This window comes from Pristiophorus japonicus, chromosome 9 (genome assembly GCF_044704955.1).
Source record: "Pristiophorus japonicus isolate sPriJap1 chromosome 9, sPriJap1.hap1, whole genome shotgun sequence".
NCBI lineage: Eukaryota > Metazoa > Chordata > Chondrichthyes > Pristiophoridae > Pristiophorus > Pristiophorus japonicus.
This window is the reverse complement of record NC_091985.1, coordinates 224,488,648-224,511,104: the sequence shown is the minus strand read 5'-3', so window position 1 is coordinate 224,511,104 and position 22,457 is coordinate 224,488,648. Positions and strand designations below refer to the sequence as shown.

General features: G+C 49.8%; 1 protein-coding gene across 1 annotated transcript; it reads right to left on the bottom strand.

Annotated features, from left to right (window-relative positions):
• Window positions 1-1,953: 1,953 nt before the first annotated feature.
• On the bottom strand, window positions 1,954-20,977 carry LOC139274171 (zinc finger protein 391-like). Its single transcript, XM_070891208.1, has 2 exons — window positions 20,942-20,977; window positions 1,954-3,465 (listed from the first exon to the last, which is right to left on the bottom strand). Exons 1-2 carry the CDS (start codon window positions 20,975-20,977, stop codon window positions 2,785-2,787), a joined length of 717 nt encoding a protein of 238 aa, XP_070747309.1. The 3' UTR covers window positions 1,954-2,784.
• Window positions 20,978-22,457: the final 1,480 nt, after the last annotated feature.

The following is a 22,457-nucleotide window of genomic DNA, read 5'->3' as shown; positions in this document are numbered from 1 at the left end:
TTCCAAGAGGAACTTTAGGCTTCCAATTTATTTGACAAGGTGTAACTCAACAAACAGCAATACACCAACAAAACAATCCCCCTAAATCCCACTAAACGGACACAACGAAAATCTTTACACCAGTTTAGCAGTACAATGCCCAACCTCCCACCTTTCCTGGCCTAACTGAGTTGGGAGTTCTGGGGACCAGAGGTTATACTCACTACTGTGCCTTCCGCAGTCTGGTGGTTTGTTTCTTCTATCTTTGGTGTCTTCGGACACTGGTTTTCCGTCAGTGTCGAGAGGCCTGTGGTTGTGGTTGTTGAATCACGAGGGCAGGGAAAATCATCACTCCTCTATCTTCACTACGTCAGAAACCCCTTTTTTTATAGCCAGATTATCCAGTCCGCCTCTCCTGCTGAAGTCGATTCTTCTCATTGGTGGACTTTTGATTTTGAAAAATGCAACAGTTTGAGGTTTTTAGGTTTTTTTCCCACTGATCTTAACCTACTCAAGGTTTGAGTGGGTGTTGATTGCATTGGCCTCCTGTAGCCATTGTGCTAGTCTGGCCTGAGCCAGATATTTCTATGCCTGATGAAAAAGGTGTTGGAATATGTATGTGGCACTGTTTAAATGCTAATGTTTTCAAGGGGCAAGTTTCGAGGGTATACAGTTCCCAGACAATTTGATTAGTTCCAATGTCCAAACTGGCCCTTTTGATATTGACTCCACCCCTTTTCTTGCAGACCTTTAAAAAAATCCCAAATTCGATTAAAGTTCGTAGTTTCTTCCATGTGCACTTTAGGATTTCAAACTTTCTGGTAGATAGTTCCAAATTAAATTCCCTTTCCTATGAGTCCAAACACTGGGGGGGGAGGGTCTCCATTTGTGTCCCAAAGTTTTCCTTCCATCGGTTTCAATTCACAGCACAGACTGATCCCACAGCCCTTTTCCTTCTGGGTAAAATGAGGGGGTTTTCGTCCTCCCCTACACATATGAGGAGAGACTGGATCGACTATGCCTGTATTCACAGGAATTTAGAAGGATGAAAGGGGATCTCATAGAAACATAAAATTCTGACGAACTGGACAGGTTAGATGCAGGAAGAATGTTCCCGATGTTGGGGAAGTCCAGAACTAGGGAACACAGTCTAAGGATAAGGGGTAAGCCATTTAGGACTGAGATGAGGAGAATCCTTTTCACTCAGAGAGTTGTTAACCTGTGAAATTCCCGACCGTAGAGAGTTGTTAGATACAGAGTAAAGCTCCCTCTACACTGTCCCATCAAACACTCCCAGGGCATGTACACGGGCGTGTTACTAATGGCTTCCCTGGATCCCAAGGCTGGGAGCGGCGCTCTGGAAGGTATGGGGAGCTCGGACTTGTCCATGATAATAACCAACAGCAAGAGAACTGAAATAATCCAGAGTAATGAGGTGTTGGTCATGGCTCAGTGGTAGCATTCTTGTCTCTGAGTCAGTAGATTGTGGATTGAAGTCCACCTCCAGAGCCTTGAGCATAAAATCTAGGCCGGCATTCCAATGCAATACAGAGGGAGCGCTGCACTGTCAGAGGTGCCGTCTTTCACATGAGACGTTCAACCAAGGCCCCATCTGACCTCTCAAATGAGTGTAAATGATCCCATGACGTTATTCAAAGAAAAAGGGAGTTTACCCCGGTGTCCCTCAACCAACATCACTAAAACAGATTATCTGGCCATTATTACATTGCTGTTTGTGGGAGCCTGCTGTGTGCAAATTGGTTGCTGCATTTCCTCCATTACAACAGTGACTGCACTTAAAAAGCACTTGCTTGTCAAGTGCTTTGGCATGAAAAGCACTTTATAAATACAAGTCTTCCTTTAACAAAGGAGAAAAGGCTCAAAAATGGAACAGGATATCAATTAGTCTCCTCTTGGAGAAATCAAGGAATCGACTGTATGTTGGAAACAAAGCTGATTTATTTGAGTTGTTTGACAGAGGTTGCAGAAAAGATATACAAGAATGGTTCCAAGGCTGAGGGACTTCAGTTATGTGGATATACTGCAGAAGCTGGGGTTGTTCTCCTTACAGCAGAGAAGATTGAGAGGAGATTTGATAGAGATGTTCAAGATCATGAGGAGTATAGACAGAGTGGATCCAGAGGACACAGATTTAAGGTGATTGGCAAAAGAACCAAAGGCGACATTAGGAAAAACTTTTTTTACGCAGCGAGTGGTTAGGATCTGGAATGCACTCCTGAAAGGGTGGGAGGCAGATTCAATTGTCGCTTTCAAAAGGGAATTGGATAAGTACCTGAAGGAAAAAATTCACAGGGTTACGGGGCAAGGGCGGGGGAGTGGGACTAGCTGAGGTGTTCTTGCAGAGAGCCTGCATGGGCTTGATGGGTCAAAAGCTGTAACCATTCTATGATTCTAAGCTTTCCAGAAAATTAAACTCCAGCCCAGTTATAGGGATTAATTACATCAGTGGCAACAAACCCCAACTGTCCAAGTGAACACGGTTCAGTCCTGGATGTGATTAACAGCAGAATCCACACCTGCAGTGTGAACTCGCTGGTGTCTCAGTAGGTGGGACGACTGAATGAATCCCTTCCCACACTCAGAACAGGTGAACGGCCTCTCCCCAGTGTGAGTGCGTTGGTGTGTCATCAGATCCTTTCTGCTTTTAAAGCTCTTCTCACAGTCAGAACATTTAAACAGTCTCTTATTGGTGTGAACAAGTTGGTGTTCAGTGAGCTGGGATGAACGAGTGCATGCCTTCCCACACACAGAACAGGTAAAATGTTTCTCCCCGGTGTGAACAGGTTAGTGTGCAGTGAGCTGGCATGAACGAGCGAATTCCATACCACACATGGAACACGTGAACGGCCTTTCCCCGGTGTGAACTCGCTGGTGTTCAGTGAGGATGGATGAACGAGCGAATCCCTTCCCACACACAGAGCAGATGAACGGCCTCTCCCCGCTGTGAACTCGCTGGTGTCTCAGCTGATGAGATGATTTAACAAACCCTTTCCCACATATGGAGCAGATGAATGGTCTCTCCCCAGTATGAACTCGCTGGTGTTCAGTGAGGCGTGAAGAACAAGTGAATCCCTTCCCACACACGGAGCAGGTGAATGGTTTCTCCCCAGTGTGAACTCGCTGGTGCTCAGTGAGGTTAGATGACTGCCTGAACCTCTTCTCGCAGTAAGAGCAACTGAACGGCCTCTCCCCAGTGTGAACTCGTTGGTGTTGATTTAGTTCACGAGAGGTTTTAAAGCTGTTCCCACAGTCAGAGCATTTAAAAGGTCTCTCATTCGTGTGAACTCGCTGGTGTGATAGAAGGTGAGCTGAACGAATGAATCCCTTCCCACACACAGGGCAGGTGAACGGCCTCTCCCCGGTGTGACGACGTCGATGAGTTTCCAGCTCAGAGGGCCAATTGAATCCCTTCCCACAATCTCCACATTCCCATGGTTTCTCCGTGATGTGGGTGTCCTTGTGTCTCTCCAGGTTGGACGATCAGTTGAAGCCTCGTCCACACACACACACGTGTACGGTTTCTCCCCGTTGTGACTGGTGCGATGTTTCTCCTTCCACTTTAAAAGGCCGATGATATCCAGCTCCTGATGAATGGAGTGACTCTGTCAGATCTTGACATATTTGGTTGGGTTTTCCGTCTGCAAATGCTCCCCTTCTAATATCCTGTAAAAGGATTTTACAAAAGTCAGCACTGGAAGTGCAGGATAGAAATTGAAGACAGACACTTCTCATTTCTATGGCACAGTCTTTCCCCTCTATTGTTCCCCCAAAGCTGTAAATCCCTGTCCCGCACACTCTCCCTCCTCGCTGTGCTGAAATCCAAACCCATCGCACCATCTCCAACATTTCTTTACCCTCCCCCCTCCACCGTTTGCTCCCTCCCTCTGCTCTGGTTGGGTTCAGTTCTACACCCGCTGTGTGGAAAGTGAGAATAAAATCAATGAGGCATTAATGTTTTTCTCCTGGGTACTGGGTCCCTGAAGCCCCGCCCACTTTCTGCTCCTGTACCAAAATGGCCGCGCAGTCGCAATAATCTGGGCTTGTCACCGGGGAAAAGCCTTTGCGAATATGGCCGCACAGCCGCCCTGAACGTCCCTGTCCAAGATGGAGGTCAGTGAACCCGGGCGGTCGGGCCTATCTCCGTGGTGCAAACACGGGCCTGCGGGCTCTTATTCGTAGCCTGTCCGCTCATATTCGGTGCCTATGTGCTCTTATTCGGTGCCTGAGGCTTTCGCGACCTGTTTATGAAGCTTCCCAGCGTATCCGGCTGTCCAATTCCTTCGCTCAGACCACAATCTACCGGCGCCTCGCAGAACCGTATCTTCTGTCACAAACCATCTTCGCCACTGGCACTGCGCATGCCCAGAGCACAGACCGGCCGCGCGCCTGCGTACTGGGCTCCTGTAGTCATTGATAGGCCACTTTGAGCCTCGCGGGGGTTTCTGGGTAAATATAATTCCTTTCATTGAAAACCCCAGGCGGTGAAGATAACATTTATTTTGTGTCAGCCGATTGAGATTGTTTTTTTCACTACCTGTAGGGGGTCACACTAAGTTGCTCCAGTGTTAGCAGATGGGAACAGAAATCTTTAAAGCAAGTGCCCTCGTATACCACAAATCTGAAATAAATAGTAATAACTATTTACACACAAATCATAAAGTGATTGTGAGGATCAATTATCACCTCTTTAACCTGCGGTGCCCACCGGTCACGAAAGGTATCAAGCCTTCCACATGGACACCACATGGTCCCTCTCCATAGCCAGCCGGGCAAGACCGTGGAAGCGAGGTAGGCAGCCAGTGTGACCTCCCAATGGGCCCGCTCATCTTGGACTTGCAAATTTTATGTTTTTGCCAGACCCAAGAGCAGGTCCAGGAGAAGATCCTCTGACTTACTCACCCGACATCTCCACTCTATCACCCTCCACATCGGGCGATCGAAGATTAGGGGCATGGTGCTGAAGTGTAACCAAAACTTGAGGAGCAGCCGCTTCAGGTAACTATGCAGGGGCTGAAAAATCAATCACTGAATATATACATGGCCTATGGACTCCTCTCCCCACAAAAATCCACATCTGGCCTTGGACCCCGGAAAGGGGAGTTATGCTGGAACTGTATACAACACTAGTTAGACCACAGCTGGATTACTGTGTGCAGTTCTGGTCACCACATTACAGGAAGTATGTGATTGCACTAGAAAGGGTTCCGAGGAGATTTGCGAGGCTGTTTCCAGGACTGGAAAACTTTAGCTATAAGGAAGGATTGGGTAGGCTGGGGTTGTTTTCCTTGGAACAGAGGAGGCCGAGGAGAGATTTAATTGAGCTGTATAAAATTATGAGGGGCCTAGATACAGTGGATAGGAAGGACATTTCCCTTAGCTGAAGGGTCAATAACCAGGGCTATAGATTTAAAGTATATGGTAAAAGGATTAGAGGGGAAATAAGTAAACATTTCTTTCCCTGGAGGGTGAGAGTTTGGAACTCACTGCCTGAAAGAGTGGTAGAGGCAGAAACCCTCATCACATTTAAATAATTCTTGATGTGCACGTGAAGAGCCGCAACCTGCAGGGCTACGGGCCTAGTGCTGGAAGGTGGGCATAGGCTGTTTAGCTCTTTTTCGACTGGCATGGACATTATGGGCCGAATGGCCTCCTCTGTCATAATTTTTCTATGATTCTATGAAAAATGATTGCACATGACTGCTCCGTGTAACAGTCTCCGCCCTAGACCCCAGTGGTGCAGGGGAGGACTCGCGCGTAGAAAGCCCCCATTGGGGAACCCAGCCTCGGTCGGAAGATAACCCACCAGTCCGATTGGTCAATAAACAAACTTAATAAATAAATTATACAAAGACCGGAGTGCCAGGGTCCTCAGCCATGGTGATGATACATTTCCGTTACTAACTCGCATCTCAGGACACACCGTGTCTGAGTTCATTGCTCAATATATTCTAACTGTTTTGTAACTTGAGTTCTGGCCTCATTCTGAGGGAAATTTACGAGGTCTCATTTTGTTTGTGTGTCCCACTGGAGAGGCTGTTAATGGCTTTAATAAACTGGCAACAAGTTTTTTTTAATTTTGGAGGTGAAAAACACTATTAGTGATGCCTCAAAACACATGGGACAGAGAAATCCAGTTCACAGTGCCCCTGCCACAGCACTCAGTATCCACCCTCTCTACCATTGGTACTGTTTCTGCAGTAATTATGGTCTATAAGATGACGCAAGTCAGACCATGTGGAGTCAAGGGCCAGGTAGCAGAATGGATGGAAAGATGGCTACTAAACAGAAATCAGAGGGTATGAGCTAAGTGAAGTTTCTCAGACTGGCAGGAAGTGAGAAGTGATGTCCCGCAGGGATCCGTGCCAGGACCACTGTTGTTCACCATTATATAGACTCAGAAATTGTGGCATGTTTTCCAAATTTGCAGAGGATACCAAGTTGGCCCATGTGGAGACCAAGTTCTGCCTTCACACTGAGGACAACCACCATCGTATTGTGTGGCACTACCACTGTGCCATATGGAATAGACTAATAATTGACCTAGCAGCTCAAAACTGGGCAGCCATAAGGTGCTCTGGGCTATCCACAGCTGCAGAATTGTATTCCAACACAATCTGCAAGCTCATGGCCTGGCATATTCTTACTCCTTCATTACCATCAAGCAAGCTGACCAACCTCCGTTCAATGAGGAGTGTAGAAGAGCATGCTGGGAGCAGCACCAGGTGTACCTAAAAATGAGCTACCAAACTGGAGAAGCTACAACACAGGACTACCTGCCTGTTAACCAGCATAAGCAGCATGCTATGGTCAGAGCTAAGTGATCCCACAACCAATGGATCAGATCACAGCTCTGCAGTCCTGCCACATCCAGTTATGAATGGTGGTGGACAATTAAACAACTAACAGAAGGAGGCGTCTCCATGAACATTTCCATCCTCAATGATGGCAGAGCCCAGCACCTAAGTGCAAAAGAAAGGCTGAAGCATTCATAACTATCTTCAGCCAGAAATGTTGAGTGTATGATCCTTCTCTACCTCCTGTGAAGTCAACAACAACAACTTGCATTTATATAGCTCCTTTAACATAGTAAAGCATTCCCAGGCTTTTCACAAGAGTCTTATCAAAAAAGATTTGACACAGAGCCACATAAAGAGATGTTAGGTCAGATAGCCTAGAGCATGCTCAAAGTGTCTAAACTGAGACATTTAGGAAGGGTGGAAGTTGTGAGGCTGGCCAGGAGAACACTGGAATAGTTAAGTCTGGAGGCAACAAAGGCATGGATGAGGGTTTCAGCAGCAGATGAGTTGAGGCAGGGGCGGAGCAGGGTGATATTACGGAGGTGAAAGGATGTCTCAGCTGATCTACTGCTGAAACCCACAACCATTCCTTTGTTACATCCACACTTCAGTATTCCAATGTTCTCCTGCCACCTTCAAAGATTTGTATACATACACCCCAGGTCTCTCTGTTCCTGCATCCCCTTCAAAATTGTATCATTTCATTCATATTGCCTCTCTTTATTTTTCCTACCAAAATATATCACTTCACACTTCTCTGCATTAAATTCCATCTGCCACGTGGCTGCCCATTTCATCAGTCTGTCTATTATCACCTGAAGTCTTTTACTACTCTCCTCCAAGTTTTGTGTCATCTGCAAACGATGAAATGATGCCCCGTATACCCAAATCCAGCCCAAAAAGAGCAGTGGTCCTAACGACCGCTGGAAAACACCACTGGATATTTACCTCCAGTCTGAAAAACAACCATTCACCACTACTCTCTGCTTTCTGTCCCTTACCCAATTATGTACACATGCTGCCACTGTCCCATTAATCCCATAGGCTTTAATTTTGCTAACAATTCTATTATGTGGTGCTTTGTCAAGCGCTTTTTGTAAGTCATCTGCACAACATCAACCGCACTACCCTCATCAACCCTCCCCATTACTTCATCAAAAACCTCGGTCAAGTTACTCAAACATGATCTGCCTTTAACAAATCTGTGCTGACTTTCAGTTATTAGCCCATAGTTTCCCAAATGCCAATGAATTTTGTCCCAGATTATTGTTTCTAGAAGTTTCCCTATCACCGACGTTAGGCTCACTGATCTGTAGTTTCCGGGTTTATCTCTCGCCCCTTTTTTAAACAGGGGTGTAACATTTGCAGTCCTGCAGTCCTCTGGCACCACGCCGATATCCAAGGAGGATTGGAAGATTGTGGCTAGAGCCTCCGCAATTTTCATCCTTACTTCCCTCAGTAATGTAGGGTCATGTAACCTTTCTACTTTGAGGATTGCCAACCTTTTAAGTACTTCCTCTTCATCGATTTTTGTCCTAACCAATATCACTACTGCCTCCTTCTTTACTGCTACATTGGTAGCCTCCTCTTCTCTAGTGAAGACAACTGTAACAGACTCATTTAATACCTCAGCCATGCCCTCTGCCTGCACAAGATCTCCTTTTTGGTCCCTAATCAACCCAACCCTTCCTTCGACCACCCTTTTACTAGTTATGTGTTTATAAAAGACTTTTCGGTTCCCCTTTATGTTAGCTGCTAATCTATTTTCATACTCTCTCTTTGACCCTCTTATTCCATATTTTAGATCTCCTCTGTACTTTCTATATTCAGCTTGATTCCCCACTGTATCTGAACCTTGCATTTGTCAAATGGCTCCTTTTTTGTCATTTTAACCTCTATACGTTTAGTCATTCAGGGAGCTCTGGCTTTGGATGCCCGTCCTTTCCCCGAATAGAAATGTGTCTCCTCTGTCCCCGAACCATCCCCTCTTTGAAGGCCTCCCATTGTTCACTTGCTGTTTTGCCTCCCATCCACCTGGGCCAGATCCTTTTTCATTCTAGCTCACTGTATAATGGGAACGGTAACATAGTGGTAACATCACTGGGCTGGTAATCCTGAGGCCTAGACTAATAATCCAGAGATGTGAGTTCAAATCCCACCATGGCAGCTGGGGAATTTAAATTCAGTTAATTAAATAAATCTAGAATAAAAAGCTAGTATCAGTAATGGAACTACTGGTTTGTTGTAAAAACCCATCTGGCTCACTGATGTCCTTTAGAGAAGGAAATCTGATGCCATTATCTGGGTCTGGCTGATATGTGACTCCAGATCCCACAGCAATGTGGTTGACTCTTAGCTGCCCTCTGAAATGTCACTCAGTTGTAACACACTACTATGACAAAGTTGGGGGAGGGGTGGTGTTTCTGTGTTTGGGGAGGTGTAACTGTGTTGTGGGGAGGGGTTACTGTGTTTGGGGGGGGGTGTTACTGTGTTTTGGGCAATGGGGGGGGGGGGTGTTACCATGATTTGGGCAGTGGGGGGAGGGGTGTTACTGTGTTTTGGGTAGTGAGGGGGGGTGTTACTGTGTTTTGGGCAGTGGGGGGTGGGTGTTACCGTGATGTGGGCAGTGGGGGGGGTGTTACTGTGTTTTGGGCAGTGGGGGGGGTGTTACTGTGTTTTGGGCAGTGGGGTGGGGGGGGGGGGTTACTGTGTTTTGGGCAGTGGGGGGGGGGGTGTTACTGTGTTTTGGGCAGTGGGGGGTGGGTGTTACCGTGATGTGGGCAGTGGGGGGGTGTTACTGTGTTTTGGGCAGTGGGGGGGGTGTTACTGTGTTTTGGGCAGTGGGGTGGGGGGGGGGGGTTACTGTGTTTTGGGCAGTGGGGGGGGGGGTGTTACTGTGTTTTGGGCAGTGGGGGGTGTTACTGTGTTTTGGGCAGTGGGGGGTGTTACTGTGTTTTAGGCAGTGGGGGGGGGGTGTTAGTGTGTTTTGGACAGTGGGGGGGGGGGGGGTGTTACTGTGTTTTGGGCAGTGGGGGGGTGTTACTGTGTTTTGGGCAGTGGAGGGGGTGTTAGTGTGTTTTGGGCAGTGGGGGGGGTGTTACTGTGTTTTGGGCAGTGGGGGGGTGTTACTGTGTTTTGGGCAGTGGGGGGGTGTTACTGTGTTTTGGGCAGTGGGGGGGGTGTTAGTGTGTTTTGGGCAGCGGGGTGGGGGGGGGGGTGTTACTGTGTTTTGGGCAGTGGGGGGGGGGGTGTTACTGTGTTTTGGGCAGTGGGGGGGTGTTAGTGTGTTTTGGGCAGTGGGGGGGTTGTTATTGTGTTTTTGGCAGTGGGGGGGTGTTACTGTGTTTTGGGCAGTGGGGGGGGTGTTATCGTGTTTTGGGCAGTGGGGGGGGGTGTTACTGTGTTTTGGGCAGTAGGGGGGGTGTTACTGTGTTTTGGGCAGTGGGGGAGGGGGTGTTACTGTGTCTTGGGCAGTGGGGGGGGGTGTTACTGTGTTTTGGGCAGTGGGGGAGGGGGTGTTACTGTGTTTTGGGCAGTGGGGGGGTGTTACCATGTTTTGGGCAGTGGGGGGGGGGGTTACTGTGTTTTGGGCAGTGGTGGGGGGTGTTACTGTGTTTTGGGCAGTGGTGGGGGGGGTGTTACCATGTTTTGGGCAGTGAGGGGGGGGTTACTGTGTTTTGGGCAGTGGGGGGGGTGTTACTGTGTTTTGGGCAGTGGGGGAGGGGGTGTTACTGTGTCTTGGGCAGTGAGGGCGGTGTTACTGTGTTTTGGGCAGTGGGGGAGGGGGTGTTACTGTGTTTTGGGCAGTGGGGGGGTGTTACCATGTTTTGGGCAGTGGGGGGGGGGTTACTGTGTTTTGGGCAGTGGGGGGGGTGTTACTGTGTTTTGGGCAGTGGGGGAGGGGGTGTTACTGTGTCTTGGGCAGTGGGGGGGTGTTACTGTGTTTTGGGCAGTGGAGGGGGTGTTAGTGTGTTTTGGGCAGTGGGGGGGGTGTTACTGTGTTTTGGGCAGTGGGGGGGTGTTACTGTGTTTTGGGCAGTGGGGGGGTGTTACTGTGTTTTGGGCAGTGGGGGGGGTGTTAGTGTGTTTTGGGCAGCGGGGTGGGGGGGGGGGTGTTACTGTGTTTTGGGCACTGGGGGGGGGGTGTTACTGTGTTTTGGGCAGTGGGGGGGTGTTAGTGTGTTTTGGGCAGTGGGGGGGTTGTTATTGTGTTTTTGGCAGTGGGGGGGTGTTACTGTGTTTTGGGCAGTGGGGGGGGTGTTATCGTGTTTTGGGCAGTGGGGGGGGGTGTTACTGTGTTTTGGGCAGTAGGGGGGGTGTTACTGTGTTTTGGGCAGTGGGGGAGGGGGTGTTACTGTGTCTTGGGCAGTGGGGGGGGGGGTGTTACTGTGTTTTGGGCAGTGGGGGAGGGGGTGTTACTGTGTTTTGGGCAGTGGGGGGGTGTTACCATGTTTTGGGCAGTGGGGGGGGGGTTACTGTGTTTTGGGCAGTGGTGGGGGGTGTTACTGTGTTTTGGGCAGTGGTGGGGGGGGTGTTACCATGTTTTGGGCAGTGAGGGGGGGGTTACTGTGTTTTGGGCAGTGGGGGGGGTGTTACTGTGTTTTGGGCAGTGGGGGAGGGGGTGTTACTGTGTCTTGGGCAGTGGGGGGGGTGTTACTGTGTTTTGGCAGTGGGGGGGGTGTTACTGTGTTTTGGGCAGTGGGGGGGCGTGTTACTGTGTTTTGGGCAGTGGAGGGGGGGTGTTACTGTGTTTTGGGCAGTGGGGGGGCGTGTTACTGTGTTTTGGGCAGTGGTGGGGGGGGTGTTACCATGTTTTGGGCAGTGAGGGGGGTGTTACTGTGTTTTGGGCAGTGGGGGGGGTGTTACTGTGTTTTGGGCAGTGGCGGTGGGGTGTTACTGTGTTTTGGGCAGTGGGGGAGGGGGTGTTACTGTGTTTTGGGCAGTGGGGGGGGTGTTACCATGTTTTGGGCAGTGGGGGGGGGGTGTTACTGTGTTTTGGGCAGTGGTGGGGGGGGTGTTACCATGTTTTGGGCAGTGGGGGGTGGTTACTGTGTTTTGGGCAGTGGGGGGGGGGGTGTTACTGTGTTTTGGGCAGTGGGGGGTGGTTACTGTGTTTTGGGCAGTGGGGGGGGGTGTTACTGTGTTTTGGGCAGTGGGGGGGGGGTGTTACTGTGTTTTGGGCAGTGGCGGGGGGGTGTTACTGTGTTTTGGCAGTGGGGGGGCGTGTTACTGTGTTTTGGGCAGTGGAGGGGGGGTGTTACTGTGTTTTGGGCAGTGGGGGGGCGTGTTACTGTGTTTTGGGCAGTGGAGGGGGGGTGTTACTGTGTTTTGGGCAGTGGAGGGGGGGTGTTACTGTGTTTTGGGCAGTGGGGGGGCGTGTTACTGTGTTTTGGGCAGTGGGGGGTGGTTACTGTGTTTTGGGCAGTGGGGGGGGGTGTTACTGTGTTTTGGGCAGTGGCGGGGGGGTGTTACTGTGTTTTGGCAGTGGGGGGGGTGTTACTGTGTTTTGGGCAGTGGGGGGGCGTGTTACTGTGTTTTGGGCAGTGGAGGGGGGGTGTTACTGTGTTTTGGGCAGTGGGGGGGCGTGTTACTGTGTTTTGGGCAGTGGAGGGGGGGTGTTACTGTGTTTTGGGCAGTGGGGGGGGGTGTTACTGTGTTTTGGGCAGTGGGGGGGGTGTTACTGTGTTTTGGGCAGTGGGGGGGCGTGTTACTGTGTTTTGGGCAGTGGGGGGGGGGTGTTACTGTGTTTTGGGCAATGGGGGGGGTGTTACCATGATTTGGGCAGTGGGGGGAGGGGTGTTACTGTGTTTTGGGTAGTGAGGGGGGGTGTTACTGTGTTTTGGGCAGTGGGGGGGGGTGTGTGTTACTGTGTTTTGGGCAGTGGGGGGTGGGTGTTACCGTGATGTGGGCAGTGGGGGGGTGTTACTGTGTTTTGGGCAGTGGGGGGGGTGTTACTGTGTTTTGGGCAGTGGGGTGGGGGGGGGGGTTACTGTGTTTTGGGCAGTGGGGGTGGGGTGTTACTGTGTTTTGGGCAGTGGGGGTGGGTGTTACCGTGATGTGGGCAGTGGGGGGGTGTTACTGTGTTTTGGGCAGTGGGGGGGGTGTTACTGTGTTTTGGGCAGTGGGGTGGGGGGGGGGGTTACTGTGTTTTGGGCAGTGGGGGGGGGGTGTTACTGTGTTTTGGGCAGTGGGGGGTGTTACTGTGTTTTGGGCAGTGGGGGATGTTACTGTGTTTTGGGCAGTGGGGGGGGGGTGTTAGTGTGTTTTGGACAGTGGGGGGGGGGTGTTACTGTGTTTTGGGCAGTGGGGGGGTGTTAGTGTGTTTTGGGCAGTGGGGGGGGGGTGTTACTGTGTTTTGGGCAGTAGGGGGGGTGTTACTGTGTTTTGGGCAGTGGGGGAGGGGGTGTTACTGTGTCTTGGGCAGTGGGGGGGGTGTTACTGTGTTTTGGGCAGTGGGGGGGGTGTTACTGTGTTTTGGGCAGTGGGGGAGGGGGTGTTACTGTGTTTTGGGCAGTGGGGGGGTGTTACCATGTTTTGGGCAGTGGGGGGGGGGTTACTGTGTTTTGGGCAGTGGTGGGGGGTGTTACTGTGTTTTGGGCAGTGGTGGGGGGGGTGTTACCATGTTTTGGGCAGTGAGGGGGGTGTTACTGTGTTTTGGGCAGTGGGGGAGGGGGTGTTACTGTGTCTTGGGCAGTGGAGGGGGTGTTACTGTGTTTTGGGCAGTGGGGGAGGGGGTGTTACTGTGTTTTGGGCAGTGGGGGGGTGTTACCATGTTTTGGGCAGTGGGGGGGGGGTTACTGTGTTTTGGGCAGTGGTGGGGGGTGTTACTGTGTTTTGGGCAGTGGTGGGGGGGGTGTTACCATGTTTTGGGCAGTGAGGGGGGGGTTACTGTGTTTTGGGCAGTGGGGGGGGTGTTACTGTGTTTTGGGCAGTGGCGGGGGGGTGTTACTGTGTTTTGGCAGTGGGGGGGGGGGGGTGTTACTGTGTTTTGGGCAGTGGTGGGGGGGGTGTTACCATGTTTTGGGCAGTGAGGGGGGGGTTACTGTGTTTTGGGCAGTGGCGGGGGGGTGTTACTGTGTTTTGGCAGTGGGGGGGTGTTACTGTGTTTTGGGCAGTGGGGGGGGGGTGTTACTGTGTTTTGGGCAGTGGGGGGGGTGTTACTGTGTTTTGGGCAGTGGCGGGGGGGTGTTACTGTGTTTTGGGCAGTGGGGGGGGGTTGTTACTGTGTTTTGGGCAGTGGGGGAGGGGGTGTTACCATGTTTTGGGCAGTGGGGGGGTGTTACTGTGTTTTGGGCAGTGGTGGGGGGGGTGTTACCATGTTTTGGGCAGTGGGGGGTGGTTACTGTGTTTTGGGCAGTGGGGGGGGGTGTTACTGTGTTTTGGGCAGTGGGGGTTGGTTACTGTGTTTTGGGCAGTGGGGGGGGGGGTTACTGTGTTTTGGGCAGTGGGGGGGGGTGTTACTGTGTTTTGGGCAGTGGCGGGGGGGTGTTACTGTGTTTTGGCAGTGGGGGGGGTGTTACTGTGTTTTGGGCAGTGGGGGGTGGTGTTACTGTGTTTTGGGCAGTGGAGGGGGTGTGTTACTGTGTTTTGGGCAGTGGGGGGGGCGTGTTACTGTGTTTTGGGCAGTGGGGGGGCGTGTTACTGTGTTTTGGGCAGTGGAGGGGGGGTGTTACTGTGTTTTGGGCAGTGGGGGGGCGTGTTACTGTGTTTTGGGCAGTGGAGGGGGGGTGTTACTGTGTTTTGGGCAGTGGAGGGGGGGTGTTACTGTGTTTTGGGCAGTGGGGGGGGCGTGTTACTGTGTTTTGGGCAGTGGGGGGTGGTTACTGTGTTTTGGGCAGTGGGGGGGGGTGTTACTGTGTTTTGGGCAGTGGCGGGGGGGTGTTACTGTGTTTTGGCAGTGGGGGGGGTGTTACTGTGTTTTGGGCAGTGGGGGGGCGTGTTACTGTGTTTTGGGCAGTGGAGGGGGGGTGTTACTGTGTTTTGGCAGTGGGGGGGGGTGTTACTGTGTTTTGGGCAGTGGGGGGGCGTGTTACTGTGTTTTGGGCAGTGGGGGGGGGGTGTTACTGTGTTTTGGGCAGTGGGGGGGCGTGTTACTGTGTTTTGGGCAGTGGGGGGGGGGTGTTACTGTGTTTTGGGCAGTGGGGGGGCGTGTTACTGTGTTTTGGGCAGTGGAGGGGGGGTGTTACTGTGTTTTGGGCAGTGGAGGGAGGGGTGTTACTGTGTTTTGGGCAGTGTGGGGGGTTTATTTCTCGGGCTTTCAGTGAACACTGGTCGCCACCGTTTGTTGGCACTCTCTGTTTTTCAGAGATTCCCGATTTTATTTTATTATTTTAAATGTAATTTTTGTGCGACTATATCCGGCCTCGGGCCCTGGGTCAGGGTGTGCGGGGGGCGGGGGTTAATGTGGTTTTCGGGGTGGTGTCTCGGGTCATTCGGTGGTTTGTGTGTTTGGGCCTAGTGCCGATGATCAGCCTTGGGCTGGATTTCTGTGTGGCTCGGGATGGAGGCAGGGTGGAGCAGAAGTCCTGTTGTTCCCGGGTGTGGTGTATGTAGCTAACCTGCATTGGTGAGCCCCATGGCTTCCTCCATAACGCCAGCATGGTGCTGCTTGATTGGCCCCCCTCAGCGGACTCTGAGTTCCAGGATACCGAGGTCCGTGCTCTCTGCCCCGGGCAGAGCCACGTTCTGCAGTTTTGTCCGTGGTGGGTGCTATCCTGTGGACAGTGCCTGCCGGGTTCGAGACTGTGTGGATTATTTGCTTGGTGCTGCAAGTCGGGGTCATATGTGCCCGGCTGATGGTGATGGCCTTTGTCAGAGTGACTGTGGGCTCCGTGGCTAACAGCTTGTGAAGGAGGCCCTCGTGGCCAATCCTTATAATGAAAACTTCCCGCAACGCCTCGTCAAGGTGTGCGCCTAAGTCACACGGCGCCGCGAGTCTCCTGAGGTCCGCAGCATATTTGGTGATATCCTGGCCCTCAGGTCTGCAGTGATGGTAAAATTTGTATCTGGCCGTGAGGATGCTCTCCTTCGGTTTCAACTGGTCACGAATTAGTTCAGTCAGCTCCTCGTATGACTTGTCCCTGGCGCTCCCGGGTGCCAGCAAATACATGACGAGACAGTAAATCTCATCTCCACAACTGGAGAGCAATATCGCCTTGCACTTATCTCTCATTGCGTCTGTGTCCTCCGTCAGGTCGTTTGCTGTGAAGTAGTACTCGAGCCTTTCCGTAAAGGCCTCCCAATCATTGCCCACGGTAAAATCCTTTAGCGAGCCCAGAGTAGCCATGGTTGCGTGGAGTTCATCCCATCCTTGTCGCCAATGTGGTATATGTAGCACACAAATCACTGACTCCACACGGTCTGGTGTAAATCTAACTGCTGTGACCTTCGTCCTTTATTGTTCAGCTCCAGAGTGCCTCTCGGGTCAGCCTTTTATATTGCCTGTTGCAGGTACTTCCAGGTTTCCCACCACAGCGCCCTCTGTGCTGTACCATTCTGCTTACATTACATTTAAGGTACCAGGACGATACATACATCAATACATAACACCGGGGAAGGGATCAGCCTCCGGGTTTTTTAGGTTGTTTTTAAGTCACTGTTATGTTCTTTGGGGAGATTGAGTTTTGTACTTTGATGGTCTGACTTTTATTTTTGGATTTTTAATTTAATGATTGTTTAATAACAACAAATGACATTGTTTTAACTGTTTAGGTGAGGGTTGTGTTTATGGATGATGGGGGGGGCGGTTTAGGACGCACTTTGTTCTTGTTTTTCAGTGTATTTCTGTCTGTGTGCACTCCGGTACCACGGCAATAATGATCTGTTGTGGGACAACAAGGGGACAAAGACATCAGGGCCTGGCGGCACACAGTGACATTATTGATTCTAACTAATGGGACAGTTAGAGCTGGGACAGGAGCACCGTGGGTCCGAAATCTGGATAGAGTGAGAGAGAAATCCACCAGGGATTGGGAGGAAAGGTCCGGGGGAATTTATACTCACTCCATGATCCGCGTCTCGGTAGCTGATTGTAGTCTCTAGGCCTAACGTTTCACCCTGACTGGGGGTTCAAGGGTCAGAGAGTATTAGATCGAAAACCTTACAGTGAGAGGTTATGAAGGGTTTAGAGCTCCTTACCTTCCACTCGGTCAGTCAAAACGAGAAGGGCTGTGAGGAGGGACAAGAACTATTTAAACCTCCTGCTTCTCTCAGTGATGTGGTGTTAATTGTTTGCTTTGTCTGGTCTTATGGTTCTTATTTCTTCTTCTGATGTGTTCTCTCTGTATGGTCTGTTGTCCTATCTGTTTGTTCAGTGAAAATGTAGAGGCCCGCCTTCTCTTTGTTCGTGTGTAGCATGTGATGCCTCACCTAGTTGAATGTCCGTGGTTTGGGGTAGGGATTTTTTGTGGGAGGGGTCTAATATTTTCATTTTCTACTGGTTTGTTTGTTTCTTTTCTGCCATATATCTTCTTTTCCCTTACTTTCCATAAATTTTTGTTTTTTGATTTAAATAATTTAAAAAAATTATACATTTTTTTTGTTATTGTTTAGGGGGTTGGTTCTGTATTATTCCTATTACTGTCTTAGTTTTGCTATCTGTTTTTATATTTCGTGCTAGTTTACTTTCATAGTCTACCTTCCCTTTCTTAATCATTTTTTTAGTCATTCTTTGCTGGTTTTTAAAAGCTTCCCAATCTTCTGTCCTCCCACTAGTTTTGGCCACTTTGTATGCCCTTGTTTTAATTTGGATACCGTCCTTTATTTCTTTAGTTAGCCACGCATGGCTATTTTTTTCTTTTACACCCTTTCCTCCTCACTTGAATGTATCTTTCTTGAGAGTTATGAACTAGCTCCTTAAATGTACGCCACTGTTCATCAACCGTCCTACACTTTAATCTATTTTCCCAGTCCACTTTATCCAACTCTGCCCTCATACCTTTGTAGTCTCCTTTATCCTTTTGAGATCCAACTTTCTCGTCCCCCCCTCATCTGAATTTGAAATTCAGCCATGCTATGGTCACTCATTCCAAGGGGATCCTTTACTAGGAGATTGTTTATTAATCCTGTCTCATTACACAGGACTAGATCTAAGATAGCCAGCCCCCTGGTTGGTTCCGTTACATATTGCTCAAGGAACCCGTCCCTTACGCACTCTATGAATTCTTCCTCAAGGCTATCCTGACCAGTTTGATTTGTCCAATAAATACGGAGGTTAAAATCACCCATGGTTATTGCTGTTCCCTTTTTACAAGCCCTCTCTATTTCTTGGATTATACTCCGACCAACAGAGTTGCTACTGTTAGGGGGCCTATAGACGACGCCCACCAGTGACTTTTTCCCCTTATTATTCCTTATTTCCACCCAAACTGTTTCAACATCCTGATCATTTGAGCCAATGTCGTCTCCCACTATTGCAGTGATTCCATCCTTTATCTACACAGCTATTTTGTTTCCCTGGAGTTCCTATTATGAGTTTCAGAAACTTCGGTGCCAAGTGGACCAGGTGTTTAAAGATTTCCCTCTTTCCATGTTGCTGTTAGTTAAAGGTACAGAGATTGATTTCCCCCTCATTATGCATCTTTAGTAGTTAAACAAAAATCCTTCCTGTTCGTAGTGAGTCACATTCTGCACTGGGGGAGACAGCTGGTGACTTCAGCCTTTAAAATACTACTCCTCTTTTTCAAATCCCTCCAAGTCCTCGCCCCTCCCTATCTCTGTAACCTCCTCCAGCCCACCAACCCTCTTAATAAGGAGAAACAATTTTCAGTGTCAGAAGGGTCGGTAACCAGAGTGGAGTTGAGGTAGAAGATCAGCCATGATCTTACTGAATGGTGGAGCAGGCTCGAGGGGCCAATGGGGCTACTCCTGCTCCAATTTCTTGTGTTCTTAAAGGGTAGTGGAAATGCAGAACTCGATGTTTCCCATATAATTGAGGCTGGGGGCCAATTGAACAGGCTCAAGGGGCCGAATGGCCTAGTCCTCTTTCTATGTTCTACTTACAGTGACGACTTTTGTAAACAGCTTTTACAGGGGTTTAGAAGGGGAGGATATGCCGAGGGCATTAAACCTCGGCCCCTCCTGTTACTATGACTCAGTCACACTGGTCAGTGCCTGTACCCACTGTGCCATTGGGAGGATAGTCCAGTGACCCTGTTGGAAAATGCATGTGTGAGGCCTCGGGTGAGGACAGTGGAATAGCCTGTCGACACTCACTGTCGAGGTTCACACATGGACATTGGGCACATGGGTCACATATTGGAGAGAAACTGGTGAGTGTAGAACTAAACCCAGCCAGAGTCAGCACTTTCCAGGGAGGGGAACCAGTGAGTGTAGAACTGAACCCAGCCAGAGTCAGACATTAGTGAACCAGTTGGATTTTTACGACAATCCGGCCGCTTTCATGGTCACTTTGTTATAATGCCGGCCCCACAAATCAGCAGATTCATTAAGTTCAAATTACTAACCTGCCTCTTTGTGGGTTCTCTCTCACACTCCCTTTTTCCTGTTTTAAATTAATTTTACAAGGTAGTGGAAGGGGAGGATTTACAGACGGCAAACTCAAATCGCACACCGCATCAAGATCTGACAGCGTCACTTGATTCATCGGGACCTGAATATTATCAGCCTCTCAATATGGAAGCAAAAAGCACCGTTGACAGTGGGGAGAAAGTGTACACGTGTTCTGTGTGTGGACATGGCTTCAGCCGAATCTCTGGCCTATCGAGACACAAGCGCAGTCACACCGGGGAGAGGCCGTTCACCTGCTCCGAGTGTGGGAAGGGATTCACTCAGTTATCCAACCTTCTGATACACCAATGAGTTCACACTGGGGAGAGAACGTTCACCTGCTCCAAGTGTGGGAAGCGATTCACTCGTTCATCCATCCTGTTGACACACCAGCGAGTTCACAAGTGACTGCAGGGGATGGATTCTGCTGTTGTTGCTGCTGTTAATCACATCCAGGACTGAACCATGTTCATTCTGACAGTTGGGGTTTGTTTCTGCTGATGTTGTTAACCCTATAACTGGGCAGGAGTTTAATATTCTGGATGAATGGTAAATAAATCAGCTTTGCTTTAAACACATTGCTGTGGATTTTTGTCTTTCCCACCTGAGTGTTTAGCATCACCTGGCTGGAGCTCAGAGAGGACAATCTGGGGGGAGGATTGTATGGGTGAAACAGAACTTCAGCCTGGACACAGTCCTTCAGAGAGAGGGGCAAACGGCACTTTGGTCTTTCTCGTCTGTCTGCACTGACAGCAAAGTCACCATGCAGGTTAATCTTGAGCTGTGTAAGAAATGTGTCCCAGCGCTCTCTTCCATCGTTCAGACTCCTGGGCATGAAACAGAAGGCTCCTTTAGAAATGAACCCCAGTGCTTTGTTTGCTTTTTAAAATGGCCGTATTAACCCGCGTCGCTACTTTTAGTGATTTGTGTATCTGTACCCCTCGATCCCTTTGCTCCTCGGCCCCATTTAGACTCTTATTTCCCAAATAGAATGTGGCCTCCTTATTCTTCCTACCAAAACGCACCACCTCACACTGATCTATACTGAAATTCATTTGCCAATTACACACGCATTCTGCAAACTTATTAACGTCTTACATTTTGTCACAGTCTTCCACAGTATTAACTCTCCCTCCCAATTTGTGTCATCTAAAAATTTTGGAATTGTACTTCTGATTCCCGAGTCCAAATCCTTTATGTAATTGGCGAACAACAGCGGTCCCAGCACCGATCCCTGTGGAACACCACTGCCCACCTATTGCCAGAACAGTGGTCCCAGCACCGATCCCTGTGGAACACCACTGCCCACCTATTGCCAGAACAGTGGTCCCAGCACCGATCCCTGTGGAACACCACCTCCCACCTATTTCCAGAACAGTGGTCCCAGCACCGATCCCTGTGGAACACCACCTCCCACCTTTTGCCAGTCTGAGTAGCTACTCTTAACCCTACTCTCTGTTTCCTGTTTTGTAACCAGCTTGCTATCCACAACAGTATGTAAGATCTGCAAGATGACTAAGGTCAGGCCGCGTGGAGTGAAGCCAGGCAGCAGAATGGATGGAAAGATGACTGCAAAACAGGAATCATTTGCTGGAGTTGTGGGCAGTTTTTTGCCAGATTTCCATCCATTCTGTTACCTGACCTTTGACTCCACACGACCTGACCGTGGGCATTTTGTAAGACCGTACATACTGCAGACACAGTGCACCAGTGGTGGGAGGGGGTGGATATTGAGTCCTGTGGCAGGAGCATTGATGAAGTGGATTTCTCGGTGAGTTTTGAGGCAGCGCTAGTGGAGTTTTTCACCACTTTACAGTTTTAAAAATAAAAATCTTATTGCCAGTTTATTAAAGCCATTAAAAGCCTCTTGGGTCGCACAATAAAGTGAGGCCTCATAGCTTTCCATCAGAGTTAGCATCACAGTTAGAAAGCATTTAGTGACTGAGCCAGACTGGGCCGGGCCTAAGGTGCGAGTTAATGATGGAAAAATGGCGGCCAGCGTACTTGGCTCCAGGACTGAGAACCCGGGCACTCAGGTCTGTGTATCATTGATTGATGAATTTTGTTCATTGCCCAGTCTCAGTCGCAATGGTGGGTCATCCTGCTGTCCAGCCGAGGCGGGGATCCCCAATGGAGGGTTCTCTACGCAGGAGTCCTTCCCTGCACCATTGGGGATCTGGGGTGGAGAGTGTTGCATGGAACAGTCGCGTGAAACAGTTTTTATTATTAATAATAATAACTTTTATTTGTGTAGCATCTTTAACGTAGTAAAATGTTCCAAGGCGCTTCACAGCAGTGTTACAGGACACAACACATACATAAAACATAGAAACATAGAAAATAGGTGCAGGAGTAGGCCATTCGGCCATTCGGCCCTTCGAGCCTGCACCGCCATTCAACAAGATCATGGCTGATCACCCACCCTAGCACCTCCCCCCCCACGCCCCCTCCACACACCCCCGACCCCCCCCAGCCGCAAGGACCACATCCAACTCCCTCCCGAACACATCCAATGACCTGGCATCAACAACTTTCCACGGCAGGGAACCCCACAGGCCAACAACTCCCCAAGTGAAGAAGTCTCTCCCCATTCCAGCCCCAAACAGCCCACCACCCCCCAGCCCAAGACCATGCCCCTAATTTAACACTGAGCCACAAAAGAAGAAATTAACGCAGATGACCGAAAGCTTTAAGAGGTAAGTTTTAAGAAGTGTCTTAAAGGAGGAAAGACAGGTAGAGACGGAGGTTTAGGGAGGGAGTTCCAGAGCTTAGGACCCAAACAGCTGAAAGCACGGCCACCGATGGTTGAGCAGTTATAATGAGGGATGTTCAAGAGGGCAGAATTTGAGGAGCACAGACATTTTGTGGGGTGGTGAAGCTGAAAGACAGGGAGGGACAAGGCCATGGAGTGATTTGTAAACAAGGATGAGAATATTTAACCGGGAGCCAATGTAGGTCAGCTCCCTGTTAAACAATGCCTCAATTTCAATATTCTCATCTTTGTTTACAAATCAGGGGTGATGGGTGATCGTGGCTTAGTGAGAGTTAGGACACAAGCTGCTGAGTTTTGGATGACCTCAAGTTTGTGGTGTAATGTAGAATGTGGGAGGCCGGCCAGGAGTGAGTTGGAGTAGTCAAGTCTAGAGCTAACCA

What these genes read in the sequence shown, in the direction of transcription:
- LOC139274171 (XM_070891208.1), bottom strand. Translation starts at nt 20,977, where the DNA reads ATGCCCACGGTCAGGTCGTGTGGAGTCAAAGGTCAG. An exon ending in CGTGTGGAGTCAAAGGTCAG is followed by an intron (nt 3,466 to 20,941) that starts GTAACAGAATGG and finishes TCCAACCTGGAG; the next exon opens with AGACACAAGGACACCCACAT.